Raw genomic sequence first — 22525 nt, forward strand, 5'->3', positions numbered from 1 at the left:
ACCGCGGAGGACCCCGGGCTGTGTCCTGCCACCAGACGTCACCTGGCCAGCATTTGACTGAGGCTTCCGCGTGGATCCCCATCCTGGAGGCTCCTGTCCCTCCAGTGCGTTGGTCCCTCAGAGTCACCCCCAGGAGAGAAGGCGCTCAATGCCCTTGGGCTCTGGCACAGCTGTGACTGCGCAGTGTGCGGTGGATGGGGGTGTGGAGAGTCGCCGGAGCCTCTGCCCACCAGGTGGCTCACAGCAAGGTCCAGTGACATGTGTGCCTGTGTGAACCTCACTGCCCTGCTCCGGTCCACCCTTCCCCTGTCACCTCTCCATCTCTCTCCCCTTCCCTGTTTTCCTTCTGTGTCTCTCCCTTCCTCCCTCTCCTCACTTGTCTCTCCCCTGCATCCCTTTCTTTCCTGGCAGTTGTTTTTATAAAGTCCTGTAAGTCATTTAAGAGCCACAGAATATCCACAGCCCCCAGGTTAGATGGCCACCGCATGGCTTGTGGCCCCCAGTCTGCGTGAAAGCGGCCTTTCCAGCGGGCAGAGCAGAATCCTCGCGTGTGTCTCTCCACCGACACCCCCTGCCCCTCCCTTCCACACACGCACAGAGAAGTTTCACAGGCTTCAAGGTCCAGTGCCCTGAAATTGCCCATCAGCTGCAGAGAGAATCCATCTTACACCCCCTGTAGGTTCCTCTTTCTGAGACACCCTTTGTCTCTGTCTAATTGTTTCCTGTGCAGGCCAGCTGGACCCTGAGCACACACCTAGGGGCAAACTTGGATGCTCTCCTCTCTCTCATTTCCATCTCAAGAAACCTGCCTGGGAAAAACTGCACCTGGAGTATCTGTCACGCTATCTTTGCGCCTCCCCCACCAACACACACACACATACACACACACACACACACACACACACACACACACACACACAGACCCCAATTCAGAGGAGGGGGCGGGAACCTGGCTTCCCAACAAGCAACCAGGGAGGGAAGCTGCAGTTCCACAGACCACACCTTAAGGCACAGCTCTGGGCCCGGCAGGGGACACCGCCTCCCACCACACACACTCCCAGCTGCTCGGAGGTGCTTGTCTAAAGGGCCTTTGTGGAGCTTATCAAAAAGTCTTTTCAACATCTAAATCGAATTAGATGCACTCACTCCTCTCCAGCCCCTTCATCTCTCCAGATTTGCTCCTCCACTGGTGAAGTGGGTGAGCACCGAGGAACAGGTTGGAACAGCCCCAGCGAATCCATCCCGGGCTCTGTCCGGTAAACCTCCCTTCGTCCACATTCAGTGATGGCCCAGCCCCAGCCCACTTACTGGCCACTGGAGTTTTTGTGCCGCCAGGCAGCCCGGAGCAGAACCAGTGGATCAGCATCTCCGCCTGACTCTGGGCGTCCTCACGTGAGCACATCATGATTGCTGGGAGCCAAAGGGAGACACCTGGGGCCCCGCTCAGGGCAGGCTGGAGACGAGAGTGATTGCATGACGGCTTCACTAGCTGCTTGCAATTGCTGTGATGACAAAGTGCTTGTAGCTGAGAGGCACGCACCCTTTCGTTGAGAACAGTGCCTGATGAGGTTGCCTTGTGCAGCTTCAGCGCCCCCCCCCACCTCCCTCATCTTATGGGGGTAGAAGCAGCGAGGACAATGCAAGCATCCAGGGGGCAGAGGTAGGGCACGCCCTGTTTGCCAGCTCTCTGCCTCCACTCAGTGCTCCCTCGCAGCTGGAGGCTGCTGTGGACTCAGCCTCTGCCTTTTCCACTGGGAAATGCACTTTCCAAAGTGATGATACTTCTAGAAGCTGTTCGTGAGTAGAGTTAACAGTGTGAGTTTGATGTTTCCTCAGTGATGGTCTAAGCCCCCCGAAACAGGAAGTGGTCTGTCTGTTCCCAAAGAGCAAGAGCTCCAAACACAGAGGAGATGCCCACTCCCCAAATACCCAACACAGACTCAGATGGTCTGTTGGGAGAAGCAGTGGACCCATCTCTTGGGCTTTTGAAATAGCTACCTAGGGGGCTGGAGAGAGAGTGCAGGGAGTAAGACACTTGCCTTGCATGCAGCCAATCTTGATATCATCCCCAGAACTATAAAGGGTCCCCTGAGCGCAGGACCAGGAGTAAGCCCTGAGCACTGCCGGGCAAGGACCAAAATAAAAGACAGGGACCCAAAGAGATAGTACAGTGGCTGACCTGCATGTGGCCAGGCCAGATTCAATCCCCTGTACTGTATATGACCCCCAGTCGTTGCCAGAAGTCATCCCTAAGCATGAGCCAGGAGTAAGCCCTAAGCACTGCCAGGTGTGGTCTGAAAGCAAACAAACAACAAAACCAAAATAGCTGCCTAACGTGTCTAAAGAGTCTAACAGTGTCAGCACGTCTGTTGTGGTGTGGTTCCAGGCTGGTGCTCCCTGGTTCTGGGCGGTGCTCCCGGGCTCCTGACCATGCTCCCAGGCTGGCTTCTTCATTGCTGTGTGGAAGCCAAGATAGGGAAAGCCAGAGATGAGGTGCTGTCTCAGGCTCTGGCAGTGATGGGCCCTGGGTAGGAGGAGCTTTCCCTGCTCTGTTCCCTTACCCTCACCCCCCTCTGGCTTTCCCAGCTGTCTGGACTCCTGGGGGCTGCCTTGGGCCCACTGCAGGTGTGAGCACTGCTCATCCCCACCCAGGGAGATGGCTGCTGTTGCCATGTTTGTCCTTCTGAGACTTCCCGTTCTTATTATTCTGGTATTGAAGGAGAATCATTCTCAATAGACCATACTGGAAATGTACCACTTCACTTACAGTAATATATGTCTTGTGTTGTTATTAACCAATTGAATGCTGACTTGGTACTGTCGTACCTTACTTCTGGTTTCCTTTTTATAAAATTAGATTTCAGGAAGGCAATATTTTTAAAAATAAATAAAAATTGCTGACATTTTGCTTTTATTTTATTTATTTTTTGCTTTTTGGGTCACACCTGGAAATGCACAGGGGTTACTCCTAGCTCTGCACTCAGGAATTACTCCTGGCAGTGCTCAGGGGACCATATGGGACTCTGGGACTCGAACCTGTGTTGGCTGCTTGCAAGGCAAACACCCTACCAGCTATGCTATTGCTCCAGCCCCTGACATTTTGCTTTTAAAAGTAAAGTTGACTCACTCTTTTTTTTATTTTATTTTATTTTTATAAAGTTGCTCACAATAATTCATTACATTTAACATTTGAACACGAATCCCACTACCATTGCACCTTCCCACCACCATATTTCATATGTTTTCAACCCAAATCCCAAACTGTGCCTCCCAAAGCAGAAACAAAACAATTTTGTATTGCTTGTTGATAATAATCCTCTAAAAATTCTCCAATCAAGTTTCCACAGGGAAAGTGTGTGAAGATAGCTGTATTTCATCCTGGAAACATTAAGTCCTTAATGTTTCCAGTATAAGAGATTACTGACATGTTTGTTAAAGGTTGAGCCTTGTGTGTGTGTGTGTGTGTGTGTGTATATATATATATATATATATATATATATATATATATGCTGGTGCACAGCAAGTAAGTAAAGTAAAGTAAAGGCCGTCCCGTTGATCGTCAATTTGCTCGAGCGGGCCCAGTAACGTCTCCATTGGAGACTTTGTTGTTACTGTGTCTGGCATATTGAATACTCTCGGTAGCTTGCCGGGCTCTCCGAGAGGGACGGAGGAATCGAACTCGGGTCGGCCATGTTGGCTGCGTGCAAGGCAGATGCCCTACCCGCTGTGCTATCGCTCCAGCCCTGGAGCTGGAGCACAGCAGGTAGGGCATTTGCCTTGCACATGGCTGACCCAGGTTCGATTCCTCTGCCCTCTTGGAGAGCCCAGCAAGCTACCAAGAGTATCCCGCCTGCACGGCAAAGCCTGGCAAACTCCCCATGACATATTTGATATGCCAAAAACAGTAACAACAAGTCCCACAATGGAGACATTACTGGTGCCCACTCAAGCATATCGATGAACAATGGGAAGACAGTGCTACAGTGCTCTCTCTCTATATATATGTATATAATATATATAATATATATTATATATAATATATATAAAAATTTTCCCCCATGAGATTGATTGCCTTCTACTTTAAACCCCATCCAATGTTGTATGCTACTCTTGGTACATCAGTAATATAGAGTATTAGAGTGTGTACCAATGCGGCTATGTGCTCCAGAAATTCTAAAATTTAGAATACGATTATATGGCAGATTCACTCATGGGTGAGACTCATATGAACCTCTGGAGAGCGGTCGTGAGCATGGCAGCAATTGTGTTCTGGTTTTCAGCTGTCGGGGCTCTATTGGGCAGGAAGGGGTGCTTGTCCCCCTCACTTGGTTAAGACAAGTTGACTCACTCTTGGGTAATAATAAGCTTAAACTAGTAAAATTGCTCTGGTATCTTTAAATCATACTGAATCTTTTGGATAGATCGCTCTATTTTCTACTATAAAGTCCATGGGGCCAAAGAGATAGTACAGTGATTAGAGTACTTACATGACAGCCAAACCGGGTGTGATGCCCAGCATGGTTCCCTGAGCCCTGCCAGGAGTGATTCCTAAGTGTAGAACCAGGAGTAACCCCTGAGTATTGCCAGGTGTGGCCCCAAAACAAAAACAAACAAAGATAAAGTCCTGCTGGAAAATTCCAGATGCAGAGGTGTTTATAACAATATTCCAACAGAGAGGCAGAGGTGGGGAGAACTCAAATGGTAGAGCAAAGCCCTACATTTCTGAGGTGCTAGATCCCCTCCCAGGTGCTGCATACGCCCCCCTGGAGGGCCAGTGAGTACAGCCCTGGTGCTCCCCACCTCCAGCATTGCCATGTGTGGGCCCCTTCCAAGAAAGCAAGAGAGTGGGAGAGTGAATGAGTGCACAGAAGGGGTGCTTCTGTTGGGAGCAGAGCTCCCGGCCACCAGAACCTTACCTTGAGGAGGGCGGGGTGGGGGGGGGCAGAGGATGAGACCCTGAAGTGCTGTGTCCCTGAGCCCCGTGTCCTTTCTCTCCACAGCTGAGCCCCCGGTGGCTGCGGCCGTGTTGTCCCATTTTAACGACTGCCCGGATTCCCACAGCCAGTTCTGCTTCCATGGAACCTGCAGGTTTTTGGTGCAGGAAGACAAGCCAGCATGTGTGTAAGTGTCCTGGGATGGGTGTTGGGGGGTAGGGGGCTGGTGGAGGCAGCTTCACAAGTCCTTCACAGAGCACTGTCAGAGGCCCTGAGACCCAGGGTGACAGGTTAGAGGGTCACGGCAGCAGGCTGGGGACTCCTCACAGACCTAGCGCTCAGGAGCCCTGAGAGTGTATACAATAGTCCCAAGTAGCACTGCATCATCACTGAACTTTCAGGCCCAACGGGCCCACAACAACAGCCTAAGCATCACTGGGAGTGGCTCCTGTTTAAAAAAAAAAATTAATAAAAAGAAAAAAAGGACAATGGGCTGGAGAGATAGCACAGCGGGTAGGGCGTTTGCCTTGCACGCGGCCAACCCGGGTTCGATTCCCAGCATCCCATATGGTCCCCTGAGCACTTCCAGGAGTAACTCCTGAGTGCAGAGCCAGGAGTAACTCCTGTGCATTGCCAGGTGTGACCCAAAAAGCAAAAAAAAAAAAAAAAGGACAAAAATACAGATTCCAAGGCCTCCCGCCAGAGCCCCTGAAGGAGAATCTTTCCAAGGTAGAACCCGATGAGTCTGCATCTTTACCACATACCTTGGGTGAGTCCTGGAGTCAGCAAAGTGTGAATCTTCCTGGATCCAATTTCAGCTCCCTCAGAATTTCTACAGGACAAGCTGCAGGCTACATCTCGCTGAGCAGCCAGGGTCTCTCATCTGGCTTGGTTATGGAAATGGCTAGTAAGGGCTGGCAGAGGTGATGTCATCTGAACAAGGAGTAGCTCAGAAGTAATGATGAGAGTCAGGGCAGGATGGTTTCCATGCCAGACATGATTCCCCCCCACACACACACACACATAAACCAACCTCCTGACTCAGACTCTCCAGTGATAGCACCCCAGGAATCACATCCTTCGGGAACGTCCAGCAATGGCCCTGGCCAGCCCTGCTGGGAAAGAAGCGTGTGAGGAAGCTTCCCCTGAAGGGGTCAGGGTTCGGCTTGTTCAGAGCCACGACGGTGACTCCAGACCTGGCTGTCACAGGTCAACTTGGCTGTACTTGGTTCTTCTCCAGCAGAGAAAGTTGGGTGTGAAGTGGAGGCTAGCGCCTGCTGGGGAGAGCTTTATTGTCTAGGCAGCGCCCACCAGGTTGGTTTGGGAAAGGGACTTTATGGAAACTACCTGCCCGTTATAGTAGGTTGGCGCTGGAGCACCATTTAGGGGGAAGAAACTGTTTCTGTACATTGAAGGATGTCAGTAGCATACACGGCCTTCACCCATCCAGATATTGCTGATGGACATAGCCGATGGGGTGACAAAACTCACTCAGAATCGCTCATCTACATCAAGTTGCTGTTTCTGTGGGTCAGAAATGGTGGCAGGTCAGCAGGTTTCCCGTGACCCCACCCTACGGACAGTATGAAGTCACAGCACCCATCTGGCTAGCAGACCTGGGGTAATAGTACACAGTAATCAAAGCAAGTGGCAACTGAGCTTTGGTCTCGTGTTCAGCATGAGCCCCACATTCACTTGTGGCATCCTTACAAGCATGCTGATGGGTGGGATGGTGCCCCAGTCACACACTCCAGTCCTCGGCTCTCAGCTTCAGACACTGAGCTCTTAGTCAAGTGTCTGTGGCTGTCAGATGCAGTGACCGAGGAGAGATTGGGGGCAAGAGAGCCTGTTCCATGAGCCGTGGTGTTCTGTTCCTGTTCCCTGTTCCTCAGGGATGGCCACGTGAATCCAGGAAAGCTCCTTGGGGCCCTCTGAGCCCACCAGAGAAACATGCTGACCACCTCTCCTGGAGGAAGACCATATGAGGGCCCTGTGTTCTGTCTGCAGAGCTAAGAAAATCTCCCACCCATAGGTATCAGCTCCGTGCCAAGAATGGGCTGTGTCATTACTCATGGTGGCCGTGCTTGTTTCGATGCACACAGGGCCCCAGGACAGATAGGAGTGTTTTTATGAGTAAACCAGGTCATTATGGGAAAACACTGGTCCTGAAGGCCACCGTGCCTCTCGGCACAGATGCCAGGCCTCACCTCCAAAGGTACCCAGGGCAGGCTGCAGACTGTGCCCAGCTGACCCTCTCTCTGACCCATCATGAGAGCTGATCAGAGCAAGGTCAGAAACTCAGTTTTCCCTCTTCAAGTGCCATCCCCACCATGCTGGGACCTAGAGCAGCAGCCCTGACTCATCAGGTGAGCTGCAGCAGTAACCTGTAGAGTTATTGCTGTTGGCACCCCCATCCCCAGCCTCTTCCTCCCAGGATGAGGGCCTGGCCACTCTCCTGTTCTCCCATCGGATCCCCAGCCCTGCTCTTGGCTCAAGAGAGGCCATTGGCTGTCACATGGACACATCTGTGAGGTTTGGAAGCAAGATGCCAACCAGTCTCTCAACCCATTCACATTGTAAATATTATTTTGAATAATAATGTGACCCAACACAAGTTCAGTTGAAGGCCAGTGTTCAAGAGAGAAGACGCAATACTAATAAAATCACTTTTTTCAAGGACTCTGTGAAGGGAGTGGACTCGTGTCCCGTAAAAGGTCTTAGCTGCAGGGTTGTAGGAAGCAGCTTTCACAGGAACAGAGAGCAGGGAGGCTGGGTTTTAAGAGGGTGAGTTGTAGACCCGCGGCCACCAGGGTTATCAATAAACTCCCTCATGACTGGTCACTTCCAGTGTCTCTGCAAATAACGATTCCTGATGAAGGCTTTCACCCTCCTATCCTCAAGGATAAGATAAAGGGTGCACTCTCAACACATTCAGAGAAGTTTGTGGGATTTCTACTACTTAACTGGGCTCTTCGTTCCCTTAGACAGGCTGCAGTGGCGGTCAGCCCTCACTGTGGCCACAAGCAGGCCACATACAGCACTCCACACATGGTGACCCAGGGAGCCCTCAGTTCTGCACAGTTCCCCTCTCTGGCAGGATTTCTTGCCCTTCTTGAAAAAAATGAGAAAATAGAGCCTTGGAGAAAGTAGACAACTGACCTAAGGCTTCGGAACTTGGATCTCAGCCTCTCTCGCCTGAGACCCTGCCTCTCTGCTACTGCCCTAGAGGCCTTGTATCCAGCAAAGGGGTAAGCAGCTTCTGTCATCCTAAACCTTATTTTGAAAGGGTCAGCGTCAAGCGCCAGTTTGTTCTCCTGATCACTGACCCTCAGAGAGTCCTTTCTGAGTGCTGGGTCAGTAGGCAGAGCCCAGCCACCCCTGCAGCTGGGAGACAGAGGCAGAGTCACCTGGGCCATGCACACAAGCCCTCTCTTCACCCCAGTGACCTCTCCCCATGCAGCTCTCAGTGCCCAGGGGCCCTACTCAGCCCACAGCCATGTTTCATGTGAGGTGGGTGATGTTCCTCAATATACGTTCCTTAACCATCAGCCGTTGTTACTGTGTCTGGCATATCGAATACTCTCGGTAGCTTGCCGGGCTCTCCGAGAGGGGCGGAGGAATCGAACTCGGGTCGGCCATGTTGGCTGCGTGCAAGGCAGACGCCCTACCCGCTGTGCTATCGCAACAAAGTCTCCAATGGAGACGTTACTGGGCCCGCTCGAGCAAATCGATGATCAACGGGAGGGCCTCTACTCGAGCAACCATCAGCCGTGCGAATCAACGCCCCTTCTTTTGAACACCGCCATTCACTGAATTACTGCTGCAGACTTAATGCAAAAGCATTTGCAAATAAAAGTGGGGGGGTGACCATTAAGGAAAGTCTTCTCAAAAATTATAGGCCAATATTGGAACTGAAAAAAAATAAAGAATGGATTATCAGGTGAAATACAGAAAGCAGAATGGCAGCTGGGACTATCTGGCAGGCATATGTTCTTGGGTCCCAGTATCCCCCCCCCACATCCCACCACGACCAGCTCCAGCTTCAACCCCTGCTCTCGACCCTGTCACTCCCCATCTCCTGTGGCCTCCTGTCCTGACTCCAGTCCCTTTACCAGCCCTACCATGGCCACATGAGCCTATCAGCTCAGCGAGAGCAGGACCAGGCCTTAGAGCTTTATATTTGATGGAAACTAAGGTTCTACTGTATGGATTCCCTTTAGACCAGAGGCAGCCTGTGCAGAGAAAACTGTGTGTGTGTGTGTGGGGGGGGGGGGGGGGGACAGGAGGGGAGCTAGTCTTCCTCTACCCTTCTCGATCTGTGAGGCTGGAGAAAATTGAGTTGACATAAGAGATAGCAAAAGAAAGCCCAGACTTGGATTCTGTGCACTCAGGGGGCCCAGAGAGCATCATGGGCTCTGATCTCTAGTCCTTCCAGTGAGGTTAGACAGTTTCTAGAAAGAGGCAATACATTTAGGACAGAAAAATGGGGGAAATAAATAGCTTTTTTTTTTTGCTCTTTGGGTCACACCTGGCAATGCATGGGGGTTACTCCTGGCTCTGCACTCAGGAATTACCCCTAGTGGTTCTCAGGGGACCATATGGGATGCTGGGAATTGAACCCAGGTTGGCTGCATGCAAAGCAAATGCCCTGCCTGCTATGCTGTCACTCCAGCCCCATAAATAGCTTTTCAAAGAAAAGGGAACTTTGTAGCTTTCTGTACATATGTCTGAAAAGCATGCCTTGCTAGATGATAAGGCTTGAAACTTGTAGTGATAAGGCTATAAGGCTGTTGCCTCCAAGACCACCACAGAGAAGATTTAGTTCCTATCTTCAGGAAAAACTGACACGAATATTCTTGTCAAAAACAAACCTTCAGGGCCCAGAGAGACAGCCTGCCCTCCCTCCCCCACCCACACTACCCAGGGTGATTCCTGGGTACCACCCAGTGGGACCCAAGAGGAAAAATAAAAAAAAAAAACCTGCCATAAAACATTGTCATACTGGAACTCTTTTTGCCAGAAACACAACAGTCAAGTTTTCAGAAAACTAAATGACATCTCACATTGAATATGAAGGAAAGAGGAACAAAAGGTTCGGTCAGGGGTGACCAAGGTAATAGAAAGTAGCCTAAAGCACTGCATCTGTCCTATGAACCCCAGATTGAACTTTATTTCTCCCACTAGTAAACCCCTATGGATAACCAACTACATCCTAAGGGAAAACATTTTCCTTGGGGAGTAATGTGGGAGAAAGACCAGGTTAGGACTCAGTGCCCTGCTTACCCCTGGTTGAACACCCGACACTGAAGCTGCCTGAACAAATGCAGGGAGTTGAAGGCAGCCACGGAGGGACAAGCTCAAAGGTTCCAGGTGGTTGCCAAGAGCAATGAAAAGGAAGCGTCTCAGCGGTCGCAGATGCTGCCCAGAGTCTGGACACCCTGGCTGAACTTTCCCACAGTGGACTGTGCAAGCAGTGCTGGGAGCCAAGGAAAATATGCCCCGGGCCTGGCCACAGCTTTTCCAGCGGGATGGGGACAGAAGCAAACACGCCGAGAGAGTGAGCACTGTCCATGCGCCAGCAGCCCGCCCAAGTGAGCCACACACAGCTGACCCCAGCCACCATGGACTCGAGTGATCTTATGTGGGCACCCAAGCCACCATGTGAAGATGGACCTGCTATCACCCCAGCAACCAGAAAGGTGTCAGGAGGCAGGGGCAGGGGCTGAGGAATGGCGGCATCACTCCCATGCTGGGGAAAGCCCATAGCCTCCCTCTGTCCTGCTCCCCATCTTTCCCAAGGCAGACTCAAAAGCTGAGAGACCCAGGATCATGTCACAGTTTCAGGGGCTTATGACAGGGTCCCACCGATGGGAGTTAAAATCCTGGACAGATCTGCGTCTATGTGAGCATCTGCGTCTCATCCAAGTGGCTTCTCCCCATGCAGTTCTTTGGATACAAATGAAGGTACTAATCCTTCAAGGGACTGTAGTGAGAACCCAGTGACCCCAATGCAAGAGGGCAATTGCTGTCCATCGCAGGGGATGGGGTGGTCACTAGACACATGTGGCGATTGGAGTGGCTAACTTCACTTCATTCGCTAATGTTAGCTTCCTGGTCATACTGGCCGCACATTAGCCACATTCCAGGTTCTCTGCACCATGCAGTGGCCCGTGTGGCTGAGTTTGCACAGGTATCAATGATTTCCATCAGTGCAAAAAGGTTTACTGGAGAGGCCATGGGCTGCTTCCCAGCAGAGACTATGAGTCAAGCTATATGTCACACTGTGACCCCCTCCCCCCCCCCAGCAGAGACTCTTGTCCAGTCCTGATGCAAGGGACAGCGAGAGTCCAGGTGATCACAGGTCTCCTGGATGTTCCACGAGGCTCTGGGCTCAGAACTGCCAAGGAGGCCCTGACTTCACCCAGCCCACTTCTTCTACTCCCAGAGCAGAGAGGTTCTGGACTGGGCACATCCAGTTCTTAAGAAACCCAGAGTGAAAATGCCCTGGCCCCCAGTAGTCCCCACTCCACTGCTGTATGTGGGGGAGGGGTCATCATGTTAAATTCGAGTATAAAATATATTGCAAAACTTTGGTCCTTGGTCAGTTTAACCTTGGCTCCTGTAGTAATGACTTTTTTTTTTTTTTTTTTTAGCTTTTTGGGTAACACCCGGCAATGCTCAGGGGTTACTCCTGGCTATGCACTCAGGAATTCCTCCTAGCTGTGCTCAGGCAACCATATGGGATGCTGGGAATCAAACCCGCGTCGACCACGTGCAAGGCAAACACCCTACCTGCTGTGCTATCATTCCAACCCAGTAATGACTTTCTTTGATACCTCTACCAAAAAAATTGGCTAAAAATTAGCACTTGCTTCTTTCCAGAGAGATGCCATCTTCAGGATCTCTCAAACCTTGAAAATGTCACCATCCTTTTATTTGCTTTTTTTTAGCACTTTTCTATGTCATACTCTGCTCATTGCACTTCACACTCAGTGCTCACAACTGACTCTAGGTTTTATGACTATCACACTTTGTGCAGAAAGGTTGAGTAACTTTGCCAGGGTCACCCAGGTAGTAAGTAGTGGGGGGACTGGTACTGTGATAATTTGAGACCAAGTCTCTGCCCTGTTGTACAAACAAATGTGTGTACCCAGAGATAGTTGCCTGGCATCATTTATGACACCACAATTAGATACATCAACATGGTTTGATGAAAGGAACATATATGTAAGTTACTGTTTATGTTCAATGTACAATCATGTTGAGTGACTAGCAGAGATCTCTAATGACAGCCAAAAGGTGAAGGAATGTTGGTTGAGAAAATTAATACCAAACTGTCAAACAAAGAAATAACCACTTTAGAAGCTCTTGGGAACCATCCTGAAGGGAAACGTGTCAATTTCACTGCCCTTTGGAAGGGTGGCCAGTGCGAGAGCCTGGGCTGGCTTCGTTTTCTCTCTTTTCTTCCTTATTATATATGGATGTACTTCCCAGTTTGCTTAGAAGAAAATTACTTTAAAAAAAATTACGGGACTGGAGCGATAGCACAGCGGGTAGGGCATTTGCCTTGCACGCGGCCAACCCAGGCTCGATTCCTAGAATCCCAAATGGTCCCCTGAGCACGGCCAAGTGTAATTCCTGAGTACAGACCCAGGAGTAACCCCTGAGCATTGCCTGGTATAACCCAAAAAGCAAAAAAAAAAAAATTACTTAAAAAAGTATCTGGAGCTTTAATGAGAATACAAAGAGGTAAGGCAGCACTTGCCTTGCAAACAGGTTCAGTCCCTAGCACCCCATAGGGTCTCCCTGAGCACTGCCAGGAGTGATCCCTGAATGCATAGCCAGGAGTAGTAAGCTCTGAACATCACCAGGTGTGTCCCAAAAACCATAAAAAAAGAGGAAAAAAAAAGGGGGGTTGTGAATCAGATGAAATAAGGAGTTGGGGTTGGAGGAGAGCAGCTCAGTAGGACTAGGAGTCCTACAGGGAATAACAGACATTACCAGCATTAAAATCTCTTGTTCAGGGGCTGGAGTGATGGCACAGCGGGTAGGGCGTTTGCCTTGCACGCAGCCAACATGACCGACACAGGTTCGATTCCCAGCACCCCATATGGTCCCCTGAGCACCGCCAGGAGCAGTTCCTGAGTGCATGAGCCAGGAGTAACCCCTGAGCATCGCCAGGTATGACCCAAAAAGCAAAAAAAAAAAAAAAATCTCTTGTTTAGATGGAGAGGCCCATAGACACTTATAGCACCAAGGCCACCTTGTATCTAGTCAGTAAGATGAGTGAAAAGTCCAGACACAACTGACCAGGCAACGTGTGGCCTCTTAGCCTTTGCCACAGCTGTTCCTTTGGCAACTTGCTGGCTTGGCTTTACACTTCTTTCCTTTGGGTCTTCTGTTTTGGGGAAACAGCCTGAGTATGATTCTAAAGCCTCATTTTTCTGAGTGAGGAAGAAAAAAATTTTAAGACAGTGGCATGCATTTGACCAAACCCACTCGAGACAGATGAAATTGAATGGTCAGTAAGTGGAGAAAATACTCGGTCTTCCCCTCTGATTCCCTCTGTGATCAGAGATATATTGTTCATAGAGCACCCAGTAGCTCTGCTTTTTCCTGCACCTGTCTGAGGGGTTCCAATGACAGCCACCACCCTGAGGAAGTACCCTGAGAAAGGGAGGATGGAGATGTAGCTGGTCCTTAATTTTGTGTATTTAAACAGCCCTGCTTTAGTGGTTCTCAGGCCTGGCCACAATTTGGAATCATTTGGACACCCCAACCAGCTAGATGGACTGTCCGGGTGTGTGACTTGGCCTGGCAGTCTCCAGAGCATCCCAGCTGGTTCTCAAGTACAGTGAGGTGGGGACTGGCACCTACCTGAGGTAATGAGAAGGACAGAGCCTGAGTCAAACCTGGTTCACTGGTGCTTGGATGAGGTGACTCTCCTCTTCCTTCTGTGATTGGTGCCCCAAATAATTGGCATAGTTCAGTCTAATATTAGAAACATGAAGAGTTGGGGGGTGGAGAGAATTTGTTGCCAAACTCCTCATAAAGAAGACGCCCAGATGGCTCTGTGGCAAAGTGCTGGCCTTGCAGGCACAAGGTCTCAACTCTGATCCCCAGCATCACCCCACATGTCTACAGCTCCATCTCAGCAGCACTGCTATTTGGAACACAGTGTCATGACAAAGTATGTGAGCTCCAGTACCCAACCATACATGAACCCTGGTCATAGCAGCAACCACAGACAAGGAAGGGGAATCAGTAATTTATTAATTAAAGGTAAAACTTGTTTAACTGAGAAGCCTCTCTGTGTTATTATCAACTTGGGTAGATAAAGAGCCTCCCCCAGCCTAAGGCCAGAATGTCTCAGTTACAGGTTTCAACTTAAACTGCCATATGAAATCATCTTGGGGCTTCAGAAATACAGGCACCTGTTGTTTTTATATGCAATCAATGAACTACCAGAAACAGAAATTAAGAGAGCGGTTCTATTTGCACTTATATAATTAGATGAATAATCAAAGAATTCCCACAAGAAAAGGAATAGAAACATAGATGCCATACTCCACTTCAAACTGTATTGCAAAGTTGTCATGTTTAAAACAGCACAGTACTAGGATTTAAAAAAAAAAAAAGGATGTCACTTAAGGGAACAAAATGGCAAAATGGAGAGCCCAGAAATAAATCCATACATATATGGACAAAGGAGCCAATAAGAACATACAGAGAAGAAAGAAAAATTCTTCAATAACTAAAACTGCGGAAACCGGATAGGTGTATGCAAAAAGAAAAAACTAGTGCTCTCATGCCAGACACAAAAGTCAATTCCAAAGGTTTCAAGGACTTGAAAACCTGAAGCCGTAAAATATATAGATGAAAACGTAGGTGATAAACTCCTTGACACTGGCTTTAGCAGTCTCTGGACTCAACTCAAATGGCAGCAAGAGCAGAAACACACAAATGGAACTACCCCAAACTTATATGCATCTGCATCATGAATGAAACCTTTATTGGCCTGAAATTGGAACCCACAGAAAGAAATGTTTTCACATCACATATGTAACAAAGGGTCACCAAAGTATATAGAGTGCATAGAATTCAAGAACAACAAAACCTGATTAAAAACCAGAATGACTCTCCTCTCTGGAAAGAAAGATGGCGGCCGCACAGGAGCCTTGTGGACAGCAGGTATGAGCCGGGGGTCGGGGGGCGACGAAAACCTCATGGGAAGGAGGGGCGTTCCGGCCCGTCCTTCACGCCCTACCGAGGTCACCAATTGCCCCCCACGAGCGGCTCTCCGGCACGGCCACGACTGCAGAGCACAGAAACCGGTCTCTTAATTATCTGACTTTTAGCAGAAATACTTCCAGGGTTAATAAGTAAAATAGCAGAAATCCAAAACCGCCGTGCGACAACATTTAATTCATGAACCCAGCTGTAGAAAGCAAATCATTTCACAATGCTTTTTCAGCATGCCTGATTTGGGGGGGGTGGGGTAAACTCTAAATAATAATGGTGCATCTTTTATCAAAACAATGAATCTAGTCAAAGTAGATAGAGTGTTAACTAGAACTCATCTGCCTCACAGGAATTGGGAGGGGTGGGAGGTGGGGTTTTATTGGGGTTCGTAGTAAAAAATAAGTATTGGTAAAGGGGTATGTGTTTGATATTAGCATGACTGAGACCTAAACCTGAAAGCTTTGTAACTTTTCCCACAGTGATTCAATAAATAAATTATAAAATTTTTAAAAATAATAAAATAAAAGTTTTTAAAAATAAAAATAAAAACCAGAATGAGAATATGAATACACATTTTCCCAAAAACATGCAGAAGGTTAACAGGCAAATGAAGATGTTTCTCATCCATTGTTAGTGAAGTACAAGTCCAGACTACAGTAAGATCCCACCTTGTAGCTGTAAAAATGGCTATTACAAAAAGACAAGAAATAGCATTGGTGAGGAAGAGAAGAGAACCCTTATACACTGGTGGTGGAAATGTCAACTCTAAAGCCATGATGGGAAGCAATAAAATAAAAGTAGAAAATCCATATGATCCAAGTACCACACTTCTGGTAGTTCACCCCCCCCAAAAAAATAATAATACAAAAACATTAACTTGAAGAGTTGTATACATGCCCTTATTTATTGAGGTGTTGGTATGACTGTTGGTATGATTGTGAATTGGTCCAGCCTTTGTGGAAAACCACAGAGAGATTCCTCAAAAAAATCAAAAATATTAAAAATAGAAATACTTTGTGACCCTGCTATGATACTTTTGGGTATTCATCTGAAGAGTATAAAAACTACTAATCCAGAAAAAATACGCACATCCCTGTATTCACTGTAACAGTATTTACAGTGGACAAGATATGAGAAAAGTGCAAATGTCTATCAACAGCTGAATGGATAAAGATGTACATATACACACAGCGTAGAATACTACTCAGGTATAAAGTAGGCAAGTCTTGCTGTTAGCAACACATGCACAGACCTTGAGGTATTATGCTAAAATAGGCCAGGCAGGGAAAGATAAATAACACATGACCTCACTCATGTGGAATATAAAGAAACAAAGCTAATAAACAAAGCAAAACAAAAGCAAACCCATCTCCCTAGAAAAAAACTGATTGGCTACCAGAGAGGAGTGTGGGGCGGGTAAAATGGAAAAAGCCAGTTAATTGTATGGTGGTGGAGAGAAGCTTGACTTTGGTGCAGACCATGATATTGTGTAAACAGATGTCGAATGCTAGCAGTGCAGCCGAATCACATAATATTACAGATCAAGGTGGGCTCGGTGGAATTTATAAAGCCTGCCCCAGCCTCTCCCTCCCAGCACAGGTCTGGAGTATTGGTGTCTTTGTACAATATCTTAGAGCCTGATCTTTTTTTCAAGGAAAAGTCTTCTTGCGAGAGAATCCCCACCTCTTCCACTTTGTTCTGCCCCCTGATCCTGCTCTCTCTTTGCTGGCTCTCTGGAGAAAGACTTTAAACCTTTTGCACCCCTATTGACCCTCTCAAGTCTCTCAAAACCCCTATTGGCTCTCTCAAAACTCTCAAGTCTCTTTCTTTTGAGATTTGGGCTCTAAGCCAAGAGCCAGGGTTGATGCTGGGTTTCACCTGTGACATCGCATCCCCCTCCATCTTGGGACGCCAGGACACAGCCTGGGGAATGAGTACACCCGACTCTGGCATGAGCGGCCCCAGCAGGTTCCATGTGAGCATCTCTCCTTTCCGTAGCCGGTGTCTGCAGGCACCTGTGTCGACTTTTCTGTGTCAAGATTAAATGAGAAAATTCAGGCTAGGGGCTGGAGCAATAGTACAGCCAGTAGGGGCATTTGCCTTGCACATGGCTGACCCAGATTCGATTCCCACCCCCCTCAGAGGGGCCCCGGTGAAGACAGCCTGGCACGGGGGCAGGAGATTCTGCTCAGGGTGGAAAAGGCAGCACGCCTTTCTGCACCACCATGTCGGTGGGCCTCTGACGAGCAGCAGCTCTAGGCAGAAGCCTCCCTTGTTGCTGGGGGCCCCACACATACTCCACGCACCATTCCTGACCTTGATCCTCTGTGGAAATAAGGACTCCCAGCTTCCCACAGCTGTGGCCGCACAGACAGTGGCGTTGCTGGACCCTACTTCAGCCCAAGGCCCCCATGCTTGCCTGAACTGCTGAGACCGGAGATGATTCCAGGCCGTTGGGTCTCCCTCTGGCTTCTCGTGTTTTTCTTTCTCTCATCATCAGAAACTCTGAAAACACATCTGTTTGAAAAAATAATAATAATCTGGCTTTTTATGAACTGCCAACATGAATATCGTGGCAGAAATACCATTTTATTGATTCCCTTTAGTCCCCTGGGAATGAGGGGTGGCAACAGTGATCAGGGAGGGCCTCAGCTGACAATGCTCAGGGGTCATCCCAAGGCCAGAGGCTGGTGTGAGGAAGTAGAAGCGATGTGGCCGACACCTTTGCCTCTGCTTGAAAAAGCCACATAGGCCCTTTAGAGGCTTTCCCCGGGAACTGGGGGACTCTCTGTATAACTTAGCCTTTTTCTGGAGGAACCTTGTACTGAGAGAACACTCTGACGCTCCTTTCTTCCCCAGGTGCCACTCTGGGTTCGTAGGCGCCCGCTGTGAGCATGCAGACCTCCTGGCCGTGGTGGCAGCCAGCCAGAAGAAACAAGCCATCACCGCCCTGGTGGTGGTGTCCATCGTGGCCCTGGCGATTCTCATCATCGCATGTGTGCTGATCCAGTGAGTAGTGGCCGGCCACGGCCCTTCCACTCTCTCTCCTGCACCTCAGGGTACCACCGACATGTCTGATGGGTGTCATCAAAGCCACGCTTCCTGGGAGGGTCCCTGACTGTGGTCCATGCACTGTAGAGTCTGGCCCAGAGCCGGCATCACTGTTTGCTTGCTCTGCCTTGAGCTTGGGGAGGGGACAGATCACCAGAGAGAACTGGCAGGTCTTTGCAGCCCCAGGGAGCAAGCCCACTGGCCCTCATCACAAACCCTAAAACCCCCAGAAGGCCTAGTTGCCCTCGTGGCAGCTGACAGCAGCCCTGCCCCTGTCTCTCCCTCCTCATCATCAAAACCGCAAAGGCTGTGTTCCATCTTCTGAGCCCAGGGGAGACCCTTTTCAGCTGTTTTTTAGACCTGCTTACTTGCCTGTTATCTGTCTTCAAAGAAAGAGACACCTCAGGGATGTATCCCCAACTCTGGTCAGATGTATTTCCTGCAGTGTCCAGAGACATCTCAGTCCAAGTTAAGGGCCCAGACCTGGCCTGGGGCCAGCACTAGTGGGGACATTGAGATCTGAACAGGACCTGCTCTTCCTTCCTCCCCAAGAGGCATGTACTTCATCTGCAGGCAGGCATCATGGGAACGCTGTGATTGTAGGAAGTGACCAGCAGTCCTGGCTCTGGCTGAGGTACAATCTAGACCCTGCCACTCAGGAGGAATCTCCCTGGGACCAAGAACACCCGCATGGACCAGCAGCCTTGCCTCTCTCTATTAGCTGCCCATGTGTGCTGTTCTACAACCTGTTTCTCTCCCAGAGACTTAGGAACAAGACAGGAAACCTTTGTGGGCCTTTCCAGGGTGTGCTAAAAGACAGGTACTTCAGACTTTCTAGAACAGGACTTCTTAGACATTTTCCACTTATGAACCCCTTTGCAATGGAGAAATTTTTATGCAATCTCAGGTATAGAGGTATATATAATAGGTATTCTGATCAGTTACAACAAATCAGAAAGAAATTTTTTGGAACAATTTAATTTTTCATGACCCCTACATTAATGACATGACCTCATGTGGGGTGCCACCCACTAGTTTAAGAACCTAGGCCTCTTTGGGACAATAGAGATAATGCAGGGATTAAGGCACTTGCCTTGCTTGTAGCCAACCCTGGTTCAAGTCCCTGGCGTTTTGCATATGGTCGCCTGAACACCTCTAGGAGTGACCTCTTGAACCAGTCATGGCCTAATCCCTCTCCCACTAAAAAATGAAAAAATGAGGCTCTAGAAGCAGGACATATCTAAGTGACCTGGACAGTCTCTGTCACTCGCAGGGAGACGGCCATCCTACGTCTCCTCTGTCCTCTCCCTCATTGTCAGAGTCCAAGTTCAGAAACTCAGGCTAGTGGTTCCCTGGGTCTGGGGTCAGGTTGCGAGCCACTCATCCCATGTGGGAGGGACCCAAGTCCTTGGTCCTCTCTGGGATGCTGAGAAGGGAGGGCCAAGCCTGCCCAGCTCACTGCCAGCTCTCATCAGTCTCAGGTCTAGAAGAAAGAACTTTGGGTCTCTCCAACATGAAATGAGTCAGTCACCGCTTGGAATCCGGACAGGGCCTCCTGCCAAAGCCCACTGCTTCGGCCTCTCACTGTCCACCCAGCCAAAGCAGATTGGGCAGGAATGTCTCAGATTCATGAGATTCAGGGACCCAAGTAGCCTTTCCAGGGCAGAGCTGAGAGGGACTGGAGGTCACCAATAGGTGCTGTGTGACTGGCCAGCATCTTCCCCAAAAGCAGCCAACCAGCATGGAAGGGAAAGCCTGGGATCAGACTTGTTTCCTCTGCTCTGTTTTTAGGCTCCTGGGAGCTGAGCTCCACCTAAGGCAGAACCTGCCTTGCTCCATGCCTTCTCCTCAGCTCTTCTTTTCAGTTCCCCGATCCCTCTTCCATGCTAACTCTGCTAACCAGTCAGTCCTGCCCACTGCACTAAGAGAGGTTTATAAGCCTCACTCTCTGGGTTCTTGGTGACACAAGGTCACCGCGATGCTAGGTCTGCTGCAACTAGGGAATATTAGTCCTCGGAGGAGACTTCAGAGCCACAGAGGTCTACGACTTGTTCTCATTCTTTCCATGAGCCAATTCATTTCCTGCTTTGCTGCTGCCAGTACCTAGTGGGTGACCCCCTCCCAGGCGCTCCAGGCCCTGCCGCCTAAGCTGGCTGCTTTGTCCCTAGTCCATCGGCACTTCTGAGGCTGGCACTACATGTGTGGGGTTACCTACTGCTAATCTGGGAGCAAGAGGTCAGGGTATATGCCGGTTGTCCTATGAGCCTGGAGCAGAATGGCACACCATCGGAGCTGTTAGTTTGAGGTCACCAATAGGTGCTGTGTGACTGGCCAGCATCTTCCCCAGAGACCACTGTTCTGCAGGGCATTGTATCCCTCTGTTGTGTCTCTCCCTCCAGAGCCCCTCTTCCCCAGAAAGGCTGGTTTAGAGCCCCAGCCAACCCAGTCGGCCTCAAGGGCAGATGCTGCCTGGGTCATGCCCGGCTGCCAGGCTCCTGCACAGACCCTGTTCTCTGTATCCTTGCAGCTGCTGCCAGATCCGGAAGCACTGTGAATGGTGCCGGGCCCTCGTCTGCCGGCATGAGAAGCCCAGTGCCCTCCTGAAGGGAAGGAGTGCATGCTGCCACTCTGAAACAGGTAAGGGCTGTATCCAAGGTTCTGCTCCCTGAGAGGCTGCGTGAGAAACAGAACCATGTTCTCCAGGCCAGCGAAAGAGTTTGGAAAGCTGAAGCAGAAGAAAGGTGGAAGGGAAAAAGGTAGTCAGAAATGTAGCACAGCCACAAATGCAGGTCTCACAAGCCTAAGGCCCAGGGTCCATCCCAGACTCCTCAAATAAAAATGATCATGAGGGGCCAGAGAGACAAGACAAGTGGGTAAGGCACTTTGTTTGCATGCAGCCAACCTCATTTTGAAACACTGGCACTCTATATGGCCCCCTGGGCACACCCTAGGGACTTTCTGGGCACCCATCCAAGAATGGACCCTGTGGAGGTATGACTGCCACAGAGAGAGAGAGAGAGAGAGAGAGAGAGAGAGAGAGAGAAGAAGAGAAAAAAGTGGAACAGAAGGAGGAGGAAGAGGGGAAGGGAGTGATGGTGGAGGAAGAGGAAGGAGAAGGAGGAGGAGGAGGATCCAGCAGTGTGTCTCAGTGAGCATCTGCTTTGCAGGTGTGAGTCCTTGAGTTCAATCCCCTGCACCACCCTCTATACTAAATGTAATCCCAGTGGCATTGCTGTTTGTGGGACCTGTGTACTAACCTGAGCAGGTGAAGATACAGTCACTGCAGGCTGATCTGCAGGGATGTGCTTGTCAGTGCAGCATTGCATTTGGGAAGTTCACGGGTTCCTGGAGAGGGTAGGAAGAAAGGTCCCTGGAGAACTGGGCCACTGTCTTGTCCTGTCCCACCTTCTGGACCTATGCACGATATTGCCTGCCACCTTAGATCTGGAACCCAGCCTCTCTTCATCTCCCAAACCACTATAATTATGCCTGAGCAGTTATTTTGACTTAGCAGGCCCACAGTCTTGAAAATGCTAATCCAGAGAGATAGTACGACAAGTAGGGCATTTTCCTTGCACATGCCTGGTCTGGAGTTCAATCCCTGGTAACTCATATAGTTCCCCATGCACCTCTTAGAGTGATCCTTGAGTGTAGGTAAACTGAGTCTGCCCAAGACATGCTTGGGTATTGCCATGAGTCCTAGACAAGAGCCAGGACCTCAAAGTGCCCCATTCATTTATTTTTTCCACTGTTCTGTGGGACCTCCCCTGATCTAATGAAGGAAGTAGTTCTATTTCATCTCCAAGCACCAACTAAAAAGGTGTTTATTCTGCTGAGAAAGCATGTAGTAGATTCTGTACCCTGATGGTCAGTTGAGGAGAGAAGGTTCTGGTAAATGTTCCTCCTTCACCACCCACATTTGAAAAGATGGTATGGGCTGGGAGCCTGGAACATGACTGAACGTAGAGCAGAAACCCCTGTACCTGAGATGAGGCGGACTCCAAATCCCAGGTGGCACCTTCTGGAGCTGACAGAAGTTCTTTTGAAGCTGACCCACCATGATTCACCCCAGGCCAGGGTGTTTCCTCTGCCATCTCCAGAAGGTAGACCAGGGCGGGAAGTGATCCCAGCTGAGTGGACTCAGGAGCTGCCGGAAATGGGTCTACCCCAAATGACCACAGAGACTGGGCCACAGCCACAGAGAAACAAATGGGTCCTTTCTTTGGGGGAAGCCATTCTGCCACCAGAGCCACCAGCACCAGCTCAGGCGCTGTCCACTCAGCCACCCTTAGTAGGGG

General features: G+C 49.6%; 1 protein-coding gene across 1 annotated transcript in view; it reads left to right on the plus strand.

The window, feature by feature from the left end:
* The window catches only part of TGFA (transforming growth factor alpha), a 120302-nt gene that overhangs the window by 97083 nt on the left and 694 nt on the right, over positions 1-22525 (plus strand). Inside the window, exons 3-5 of the mRNA XM_056126563.1 lie at positions 5001-5121; positions 18036-18185; positions 20755-20864. Coding sequence (XP_055982538.1) covers positions 5001-5121; positions 18036-18185; positions 20755-20864 — 381 coding nt within the window. The remainder of the gene's footprint in view (positions 1-5000; positions 5122-18035; positions 18186-20754; positions 20865-22525) is intronic.

Source organism: Sorex fumeus, unplaced genomic scaffold, assembly GCF_029834395.1.
Source record: "Sorex fumeus unplaced genomic scaffold, SorFum_2.1 ptg000006l, whole genome shotgun sequence".
Classification (NCBI taxonomy): domain Eukaryota; kingdom Metazoa; phylum Chordata; class Mammalia; order Eulipotyphla; family Soricidae; genus Sorex; species Sorex fumeus.